This window comes from Eptatretus burgeri, chromosome 7, assembly GCF_056783735.1.
Source record: "Eptatretus burgeri isolate ZD-2024b chromosome 7, Ebu_testis_v1, whole genome shotgun sequence".
In the NCBI taxonomy this organism is placed as follows: Eukaryota; Metazoa; Chordata; class Myxini; order Myxiniformes; family Myxinidae; genus Eptatretus; species Eptatretus burgeri.
Genome location: NC_140967.1, coordinates 45,939,676 through 45,951,256, shown reverse-complemented (window position 1 = coordinate 45,951,256; position 11,581 = coordinate 45,939,676). Strand labels below are relative to the sequence as shown.

The window sequence follows — 11,581 nt, the reverse complement described above, 5'->3', positions numbered from 1 at the left end:
TATAGATATATCTCATTCATTGAGAATTTTTAATTCAAAACAAGTTCATTCAGAATTAAAAAAAAATAAACCGAAATTAATTCTGAATGAAAAAAAAAACCCAATTATGATCAACTTGTCCCTTTTCTTTCTCTTTCTTCTTCAAAAGGCCTTATATTCTTCATTTTCAAACAGATGATGGCCAAGTTAATCATAATTGGTGCGTGAATAATAGCAGCATTTGGAAGGATTTGAAAATCCCTTTTGTGCTCCAAACAGGTTGGGCACCATTTGGAATCATGAATTAAAAGTCTGGAAAAGCAAACTGCCTGTGCCTCAGATAATGAAAGTTTACAATCGATGTGTAATACCCAGCAATGACGTATTACATCGCAGTGAAATGTGAATGATCTCTTACAAAGAGCATGGGGACGAAACAGATCACCATACAAAGAGACATGCAAAGAAACGGTCTTGGTATAAGAAAAAGAGACAGGAGGAGAACCCAATTGAGACATAGAGTTAAAATCAATGACACATTGTTCAGTCAAAAAAACTAAAATGGAACCGTAGGATAACAGGAATTACAAACTGGGAATCTAGAGGAAGATCTGTAAGACACAGAGGAAGATGAAATATTATATGGAAACATGTAATTGAAAGACTTAACGGCGAACGTACAATGGCCGCGAATTACAGAGAACAGAAAACAATGCACCATGTTGAAGGAGTCCTTTGCCTTGCAGTGGACTTAAATTGCCCATTCATGTCAGATCATGTTTTCTTTCGTATGCAGCATATGGCATCATTTGCTAGAGAGGTTAGCTGTGCTGCTGATGCAGTGCCCCCTGTGCAGACTTCATCATTAGACCAACCTAATAGGTATGAGCAGGAATTCGAATTTGACCAGGGTGACAGTGATAACTTTCCTACTCTTTGCAAAGGACACGGTGGGATCTTTAACATTCACCAACTTAATACTGGCAAACAGAACACTCAGTTTAACGTTCATCTGAGGGATGGCACACACATTCATGCCTCGCCCTGCCTGCGAAAGACCAGGGTGACAGTTTACAGCTCGGCTGAGATTTGAACCCAGGCTTGACAGCTCAAAGGTTGAGTGTGCATACCTCAAGGCTATCCTGCCAGTCCATGTCATTACACCACTGATTAATAACGTCAATTAGAGTGTGCCTTTACAGTACTTGAAAAGCTTCATGACGGTTCTGTTACTGAAGATCTGGACGTTGCTCTCCCACTGGATTGACTGAAGGTGGAGAGAGGGGAAGGAGGGTTGAGGGAGAAGGGGGCAATGACTGACGTCCAATTAAAGCTCCACCGCCAGCACCTAAAAAACAAGGCCGGAGGGAATGATAAATCTTAGCACCAAAATTGCAGGCCCAGATTAAAGAAGGGAAGTCAAAGATATGAGATTAAAATCAGCAAGAATTAAAGTGGATTAGTATTTGAAAAATCTTGACATTGATTTGTGCCATCCATGCTTCATGGGCACAATTGCTTTGCATCGACAATATATGGAGAAAAATTTGGAACTTGATTTTCAGATCTATTCTCAGCACCATTTACCTGGCCATTAAGCACTCATGCCACCTGTATGATGATGCAATATTTGTGTGCAACAAATGTTTCATTTCTTTTAATGGACACATCATCCTGGCCTTAGTGTAAAGATAATAACAGGTAGCGAGAAACACTGTAGAGTGCCAAATCGTTATAGGTAGCTTACAAGTCCATGGGATGACGAGTCTAATCCTGACATTGAATCGGAGTGCACTACAACTTATGAGAGGCCTTGGATACCTGTGTACAATGAATAAGTGATTATAGCCTCTGCTAATTATATCTCACTGCTTGAGTTTTTTATGAAATTGGGCCAACTTTTCATCAGGAAAGAGTGGCATACAGTATAGGATTTGGAATTGCTCGAAGCTGCAAAATGTGAACATGAAGCCGTTTTATTTAATGTGATGGACGTTTCAACATAATTATTGCTATTGACCCTAGGTCCTCTACACAGGACAATGTGGTGCCTATTCACTACATCGATTTTTTGTCACAGGTTGCTATACTTCTGTTGATAATTATTCAGGGTTGATGTTCTGAAACACCTTACACAAAAAAAATCTTGGAATGCCCCCCACATCCCCACCCAGCAAAACAAAGAAAAATCCCAGAATGCACAAGGTATATCACGCAGTATCGTGAGCCAATTCTAGTCATCAAGGCATTGGAGTAAGAAGCCAACAAGTAAGGAAAATATGATTTCACCCATTGCTTTGTTCGAAGCTGTGACATTTGGGTCCAGAGACCGAGGTGGTAGAGAGAGTGAAGGGAGAGGCAACATGAGTGAAGGGGGTTGCAGAGAAAACGATGGGGTTGCTGAAGGTTGTGGAGTGTTAACGTGCCCACGAAGCTGCAGGGTGACACCAAATGAGGCCATGGAAATCTTCCCAAATGATAACATAACATTGAAATACATCAATACCATAATATCATTTTTATAGTTGGCTAGCTATCTTTATACTCACAAAGAGTATGGGTCAACTTCCGTATTGTTTAAGTTTGAAATTGGAAAGTAGAGTTTCGCTCTCTTTCAGTGAGGTTTGAGTTATCAGTACTGTGGGACTTCACTGGAATATATGAGGGCATGTTGAAAAGTAATTCCTTTTCTTTTTCTCCAAAACAAGTAAAGATATTCAAATGAAACGAAGAACAGTCTGCACATCAGTTCTTCCCGCCACTGGGTGCGAACCTTCGTGATTCTGACACTAGATGTCTCAGTGCTACGTTAGTTTAGGCCAGCGGTATAGGTCAGATTTTTTGGTACTTAATCAACCGGCTTGGCACAAAGCTACAAGAGGTCTCATATGAAAGAATTGGGATCTCAGTAACTCATTTTGCCCTGTTGTCCTCATTTTTTGGTGTGCAGCCCATGAAATATTCTCACCTGAAGGATACCCCCATGAGAAAATTTGGACCATTTCCGAAAATCAGTGAATTAGCCATAACTACAAAGCAATGCGCCCTATTTTTACATGATTGGTATTGAAATGTGCAGAATGAACAGGGGAATACCACTAGTTACTTAATGGAATACTTCTAGATAAATATATGTACATTTGAGTGCTTTTAATAGAAAAAAGACGTAATTTGCACTGGGACATCTTTGGTCGCTGCGAGTTTCTCCCGAAGATCATTCAAATTTGTGTGTGCATCCATATATTTCCCTTGAGAATCATACATGGCACTGACTAAATGTCTTGAAGCAGCCACTGCCTCCTGGAGATCGTCAGTGGCGAGGACTTCGAGGTGTGGACCATTATTCTGAAGATGCAGTGTCTTCATAGCTTTCCATGCTTTCTCTTTACCATAGCCGAAGAATGCTGATACAGAGTCACATCCTGTCTGGGCATGAAACGCAGGAAGCCGGGTACACATTTCTGGAAGCAAGCTGTAACATATCTGATGGACCGGGATAAGCTTGCATCCTGCTGATGTTCTTTTCTCTATCCATATTTTGGCAGTGTCCCGCAACTGTGGAAAGTAGTGGACTGCTAAGACAAGCGCATCAGTGTCTGCTGATTTGATTGTAATGGACCCACGCACATTGTTACGTCTGAACTCATCATCGGCATGCTTCACATGAAGAAAAATCCGAGAATCTGCCTCTTCCTGCATTGATGCGAGTTGACTGTCATGATACATTCCTGCAGATGAAAGGCATGCTGTAAGCGAACCATCAGAGAAGCCACCAGCCAAATATATCCGCTTTTCTTGGTGATCTGAAAGTTATTTTGCTGCTGGTGCATGTTGGGTGACGTGACTACAGATGAAGTGTGTCAAGGTGGATTTGTTTGATGATAGAGCCATTAATTTCGTCCATTTTGGTACTGGGCTTCCAACAATGACTTGGTAGCTTCGGGATCCACCAGCAACAGCAAGGCGTCTCGTTCTTTCATCTGTCTTCACAGAATTGACATCATCATATTGGTAGAAGACGTCGATGAGGGTGTGGTGTGTTTTGATGCAATGAAGCAACTGGTTTAGGTAACACTGCGCCGTTACCAAACGTACCACCATTTCCACCCAGGATATGGAGTCCAGCCATAGCATCCCTGATGTACACGCTGCGATGTTGGTTATCACTGGCAGTGTTTTCATGCTCTTCATCAACTCGGCCCTCGAGAATATGCCCTAGTTCTGCTTTGGTGTTCTTCCGTGGAGCTCCATCTTCATGAAAGATAGATGTCGGGAACAGACATAATGGGATAGCTCAGGACTTGCTTCATGTTCAGGTCAGGGCGGACTTGAGTCAATAGCAAAGCACGGCGGAAAACCATTTCCGGGTTGATTGCAACCAATGCTTTCTGACCCAAAATCAGGATTTTTGTTTTGTTTTTGGAAATCGAAAACGTTTTGAGTTTGGATTTTGGGATTGGCTGGTACATGCTTCTCTGCCCCCCAGTGCAAAGAGATTCTGTGATGTACTCTTCCATCTGTCCTTTCCCCAGGTCGTGGACAGACAACAAGGACTTCTGAATATCCTTGGAAGCGATGACACCACTTGATATATTCACAAGATGTTCATCTGGATGATCAGTGGTCCAGAACGGATGTGTCATATTGTCTTCGAGATGACAAATCAATCGCTGTACATGCTGTTCATCACGGTTCAGAGCTGCAGGGCGCATTTGTTCATGACCCATGTCGTCCTTGTGGATGGTCCCACTTCTGGATCGTATGGCAGATGCATATTCTCCCAAGCTTTGTCATGTGATTGTCCACCGAAGTAATGCAAACTCCTTTCTCGTTTGGCCAACAATGCCACCGCTGCTCTTAGCATCCCGAATGACAGTCGATTCAACGTTCATATCGCTCCATACACCATTAAAAGTGCCTGCTGCTCGTCGTATCGCAAACTTGCCTTCTTTGAAAGCTTCATGGACATCAGCTGGTAGTTCTGTCATATCCAACAGGTAGATGGGAGTCCACCTTGAATAATTTGTTCGGACGGTTGCGAACAAATATGGCGTCATGTCTAGAACTGTGGACAGATGCAGACACCAGTCTCCTTCTCGTTCAGCTCTTTCTTATGTTCCTTAGCAAGATTTGGATTGTGTCCGGGTACATCATCCAAAATTGGAACGTTGGTGATCTTGCACAACCAAATTCTCTGAAATCTGTCAGTAGTGGGAGTAGATGATCTGATACATCTTTGTTCAGGTTTGAACGTGTTCTGTAAGGTCAAACATCTCTGCCTGTTCGAGTTCACCTAATGTTGTCTTCAACTGTTAGGATGATAATTATGTAATCACGTTTTATCATATCTTCTTTAAGATTGTAAAGGATGACTACTGAACATTACAATGTCAACATCGGTTTTGAAAAATCGCCTTCTCTGATATTTTCCTTATGGTGGTCCTAAAATTTTAGAAAATTATTGTATTTTGTCAATAAAGGCATATACATTTACATATAATGATGTGGTTGTGATACTACATTATTCTCATGTCCAATCGACACATTTCAATACCAAACGTGTAGGAAGAGGGCTCTTTGTCTTGTAGTTTATGGGAAATTATGTGATTTTCTGAAATGGTCCAAATATTCAGACGGGTCAGGTCAGGGGTATGGGAGCATGTGCCAGAACAGCACGTCGCTGCGTCCACTTTCCGCCGGTACTCCAGGGGCCTCCGTCTGGCCATCCCCCAGGCAGATGCCAGGCCCATCCCCATCTCCTTGAGATGATGGTCAACCTGCTGCAACCACGAGGCATGTGGTCGGCCCACTGGCCTCCTCCACTCATGAGACTCCCTCGCTGAGAGAATCTGGTGAGCAGGATCAGCGTCAGGAAAACGAGCCACATGTCCATACAGCCGCAACTGACGCTCACGGACTATGCAGGTAACAAATCTCATCCGAGTCTCTCTCAGCAACCGCTCGTTGAACAGAAAATCCGACCAGCGATAGCCAAGGATTCTCCGAAGATACCTGGTACCAAAGGAATTAAGTCTCCGTCTCAGATCCTTGGTCAGAGTCCAAGTCTCACATCCATAGAGCAAGACTGGAAGTACCAAGGACCTGAAGACTCGGACTTTCGTCCTCCCGCACAGGTTACCGGCAGCGCCACACCCCATGATCCAGTGAATCCATGACTCCCCAGGCCCGACCCAGACGTCTATTGACCTCTGACTCGCAGCCAGCAGAGACATGAATATCATTGCCAAGGTAAGTGAATCTCTCCACGACCTCAACATCCTCACCACAAACAGACACAGACAGGACAGCAGCATCCAAGATGTCACTGAAAGCCTGGATCTTAGTTTTGACCCAAGAAACCTGTAATCCCAGCGGCTCCGACTCCTCATTCAGCACCTCGAGGGCCACCAAAAGGATGTCTAAAGTCTCCGCAAAGATGACTGCATCATCTGCAAAATCAAGGTCCGAGATCTTGACATTCCCAAACGATGCACCGCAGCTTGATCTCTCCGACATCCTCCCTAAAATCCAGTCCATACAAGTGCTGAAAAGGGTGGGGGCCAGTACACACCCCTGACGAACTCCAGTAACAACTGGAAATAAGTCAGAGATGGTACCAACACACTTCACAGCACTCTCAGTACCAGAGTAGAGTTCAGACATCAGATCAATCAGTTTTGGTGGCACCCCACGAAGACCAAGAATCCTCCAGAGGACATCCCGATTCACTGAATCGAACGCTTTACAGAGATCAACATAGGCTGCAAGCAGCCCCTGCCGAAACTCTCGTCTGCGTTCGGTGAGGACACGAAGTGCAAGGATACGGTCAATCGTTGACCTCTTTGGTGTAAAGCCTGACTGCTCTGGACGCTGGTGCTCAAGCAGATGGTGGCGAACCCTATCAAGAATTATCCGAGCAAAGACCTTGCCCGGCACTGAGAGCAGCGTCACCCCTCGGTAGTTGTTGCAGTCTTGGCGATCACCCTTCCCTTTCCAGAGAGGGACAACAAGGCCCCTCTTCCAGTCAGTTGGGATGATGCCTGTGTTCCAGGCAGAGCACAAAACTGCATGCAACGACACGAGTGCAGCATTTCCACCAGCCTTGAGAAGTTCAGCATGGATGCCACAGATCCCTGGAGCTTTACCCCGTTTCAACCGGTTCACCACAGCCTGTGTTTCCACAAGTGAAGGTGGACCACAGTTGATTCGAGGGTCAGCAACAGGGATTGTAACACCCTTGACGTCCAACACGACAGCTGGGGGATCAGCCTGGTACAACCACTCAAAGTAACCGGCCCAGCAGGCCTTCACTTCAGACTCCTCTGTCAAGAGCCTACCACTCTCTGCTCTAACTGCAGTGCTCCGAGGGATGGGCTTGGATGAACGCAATGCGCGAATTCCCCTGTAAGCGGGACGAGAATCACCTGTCCACAGGTGATGCTCTACCCCCTCACAGATTCCTCGCACATAGGCCTCCTTGTCCACCCTCAGTGCACGTACAGTTTTACGCCTCAGCTCCCTTAACAGCTCAGCTCTGCCATTCAGCCTGGCCCTGCGACTCTGGTCAATGGTATCCAGTGTCCCTTGAGAGACAAAATTCTTCTTTGCCCTGCGGTGAGCTCCAAGACATCCACCGGCAACATCAAGGACGGTGGTCTTGAAGGCGCTCCACAACTCTTCAGGACCCCCCAAAGCACCCAGACCCTCAAGTGTCCACTCAGCCTGTTCGCAAACTCCTCAGCTACTCTCTCATCCCTGAGCTTGCCAACATCCAGCCTCGGCTGGGATGGTACCATTCTCCAGGATTTAAGGTGCAGCTTTAGAGTTGCTACCACAAGCCTGTGGTCAGTATTGAGGAACTGAGCACTCCGGTAGACCCTGCAGTTCTGGATCATCCTCCAACGACCGTCAATGAGGACATGGTCAATCTCCTTTGCCACACCGCCAGCGTTGGAATCCCAAGTCCAGCGATGAGCTTGTGGTCGCTGAAACCATGAACCGGCCACCCTAAGTCCATGACTTCTTGCAAAGTCAAGGAACTTAGTGCTATTCTGGTTCACAGTTCCTGACCCATGGGGACCAACACACACCTCATAACCATCCCTATCAGTTCCAGTCGATGCATTGAAATCCCCCAAGACTAGAAGTGTATCTCGTCTGGGGCACTGATCAACCACAGACTCGAGCGTGGCATAGAATGCATCCTTCACGGTGAGATCACTCGCCTCAGTCGGAGCATAAACAGAGACCAGGGAAATGACACCTAAGGAGTGACGAATCCTTAATCTCATAATACGCTCGTTGACCGGTGTTACCTCGATTATCATTGGGGTCAGCTTATTGGACACAGCTACAGCAACTCCTTGGGTATGGTAACCATCAGAGCGACCAGACCAATAGTAGGTGTAACCACCCACCATTAACTCGCCGCAATCCGGTCTCCGAACCTCAGAGAGAGCTGCAATCCCGATGTCCAAACGCTTGAGCTCAGATGATAAAAGAGACAGGTGATCATCCTTTCTTAGGGATAGGACATTCCAGGCACCCACCCAAAGGGACTGCCTCAGGTTAACCCAAGGAGACCGCCGTCTGGTGGACGACACCTCAGCACCACTCCGACACACTCTCCCGCAATCTGACCCAGGGATGTTACCCCGTGGTTTCCCTCCTATCATCAAAGATTGGGGGTCCCGAAGGCTTTGCCCCAATCCCGTCATCCAGTGAGCTGCTCTGCGAAGGGAAGCTGCACAGGAGGTACTCCCATGGAGTGGGTTTTCAGATTTTTTTGCGTAATGAAGGGTTTTACCGTGGCCGGAATGCAAATCCTGCCACCAACCTCCTCATAAAAAGTAACCCGACTGCAGGAGGACGTCCACAGACACAGTTGGGCACTAGATATGGATGGCCGTTGGCTCACAAGGAGCTCCTCCGCCCTTTGACAGGTTTTGTTTTTAATCCTGCTGGGTGTCCATATCCAAACACCCTCCTCACCAGAAAACCTGGTGGGGGAGACGGTTTAGTCGCCGACAACCGGACGGGTGTATCCTTCAAATGTGAATATTTCATGGACCGCACACCAAAATATGAGGACAACAGGGCTAAATGTGTTACTGAGATCACCATCTTTCATACGAGACCTGTTGTAGCTTTGTGTCAAGCCGGTTGATTAAACTCCTAAAATATAGCCCTTTATCGAGGTTTACCGCTGGCCTAGTTAAGATGGCTGAGAGCAGCAACATGTTGTCAGGGCTCTGAAGCACTGGAGATGAGAGTTGGGTGCACCATTACAATCCAGAGAGTAAGAGACAGTCAATGGAGTACTGCCACAAAGGATCACCAGCTCTGACTGTGCAAATCCTCCAAATAAGCTGATTAGACCAAACAAACGCCTTGCAGTCATCTTGGATTTATAATTTCCCCACCCGCTCCACCCCTAAAAAATATTCATAGATCTTCAGAACAACTGAGGCAATCAATCCAAAACTTCAGATATCTGATAGATGGACCAATGTGCTTGAAGTTTGTGAAGATCAAGTATTTCTGCAAAATAAAATGGCCAGCGAGGCCCATTCAAGACTATGTCGTTTTCCGATACAGGGGAGTTGGATTTTGTTCTAGAATACTGGTGTTTGTGTTGTCGGATGTAATGATTATGATTTGAACACTTATGGTCATATATGGTGAATCCTTCATGAACAAACAAAATGTTGGACACGGATGCCAATTCCGACAACATTATTTTGCAATATTTTGACAAACCTATGATGCTGGAACGGCAAACCGAAGTTATAACTAAAATCAGAAGTAGAATTATGGGTATTGTACTGAGAATAATAACGAAAATAAATGAGAAGGGCACTCTTTGACGTCATGATGTCACCAAATATGCCTCCACTCACATAGAAAAAAATGGCTGCTGAACCGTGTGACAGATGACGGAATCAATCTTTTTCCTCCAATACAATTTAGCCGTAGATGACCCTCAAACATTTTCATACTGATCCGATAAAGCGTTCGACGTATCCAATTATGACGTCATAACGAAGCCACCAAGATACAATGATCAAAATATCACACACATTTCCCATGGGGGATACTTGCCACGTGCCAAGTTTAAATTTATTTTTTTTTACCGTGGAGCGGTTTCAGACGTACAGAGGTTCAAAGTTTTTCCATTTTCCAAACATGGCTGCCACACTACCTGACCTCTTCTTCTTCTTCTTTCGGCTGCTCCCGTTAGGGGTCGCCACAGCGGATCATCCGTATGATCCGCATAGTGATTTGGCACATGTTTTACGCCGGATGCCCTTCCTGACGCAACCCTGGTCGCCTCTTACGACACAGGGATATGGTACACCTATTTTAACCGGGGTATACACCGGCCCAGTATACTGGTACTCATTTCGCCGACCTCGGAAGGATGACAGGCTGAGTCAACCCCCTGGTGTATTAATTCAGTGGCCCAACGGGGCTTGAACTCAGGACCTTTTGGATCCCAAGCTACTGCCCTAACCACTGCGCCAACACACCAGGCTATCCACACTACCTGACCTATGACGTCATAATTATCATATGAACATTCCACATGAAAAGTCGCACCTACGGTGAAAGTTCGTTTCAATCAGATAAACGTTTGCAGAGAAAATTAGTATGGACGGACATTCTGGAAACACAGTGCCTCCGGCGACTTAGTCAGCGGAGGAATAAAAATTAAAGTCTTCAATGGACACGTCAGTGCAGGTAAACCACCAGATCCACCGACCCCTTTACTGCCCTCAGATGGTTTGAGGAAATGCCTTGCAGTATAATGCTGGACCTCACTTCTGTAATCATGATGATTTGGGAATAATCAGTGTGGTACTCTCCTCCACCACACCACTCCACACTGCATTGCAATGTCCTGAAGTGCAAATTGAAACAAGAAGTGAGAAACTGATACTTGAGACTAAGTTTCAGATGCAATGAGATGGTCATTGGCCGGTGGATGGTAAAACGCTGCCACTGGATTGTTGATAAAGATGGTCATGGGATTAAAATAACTCACCCCAACATGTCCGACAGTCACTGCTGTGAGGTGGAGGCATTTATTGCCAGGAAGGGACAAACCAAACAACTGATACTGACTTACTGTTACGAAAATCTGTTGACGTCACACAAAGATCTTTGTGTTCCTTGTCGCTTCCATCACATTTTTTTTATTTCATTTATTTATTTGCACATTTATTTATTTGCATATGTGCTGTGAACAACTGAACTTTTACAAGCACCGTGTATGTCCGTGTACAGTTGCCCTGAGAAAGTGGTTTGGGGCCTTCACTTTACACCACTCCAGAGATCATGTTCATGGTATCCCCGTCATGGAATGAAGTGGAGCACTCGTGGATTTCCATCCAACTACAATGAAGTCACATATGGTATATCCAAGGTGTGTGTGTGTGTGTGTGTGTGTGTGTGTGTGTGTGTGTGTGTGTATGTATGTATGTATGTATGTATGTATTGTGTGTGTATGTGTATGTGTATGTGTGTGTGTATGTATGTATGTATGTATGTATGTATGTATTGTGTGTGTGTGTATGTATGTATGTATGTATGTATTGTGTGT

The 11,581-nt window shown here is 45.3% G+C and overlaps 1 protein-coding gene across 5 annotated transcripts in view; it reads right to left on the bottom strand.

Moving 5' to 3' along the window:
• Positions 1-488: 488 nt before the first annotated feature.
• LOC147023166 (uncharacterized) overlaps positions 489-11,581 on the bottom strand; it is a 55,628-nt gene continuing 44,535 nt past the window's right edge. For 4 of the 5 annotated variants that reach the window (XM_085888321.1, XM_085888319.1, XM_085888318.1 and 1 more), the window contains exons 7-8: positions 2,269-2,413; positions 489-1,327 (exon numbers count right to left, since the gene is read on the bottom strand). In XM_085888321.1, the coding sequence (XP_085744447.1) occupies positions 1,209-1,327; positions 2,269-2,413 (264 nt within the window). In that variant the 3' untranslated portion in view covers positions 489-1,208. The remainder of the gene's footprint in view (positions 1,328-2,268; positions 2,414-11,581) is intronic. The other variant, XM_085888323.1, reaches the window with a different exon arrangement.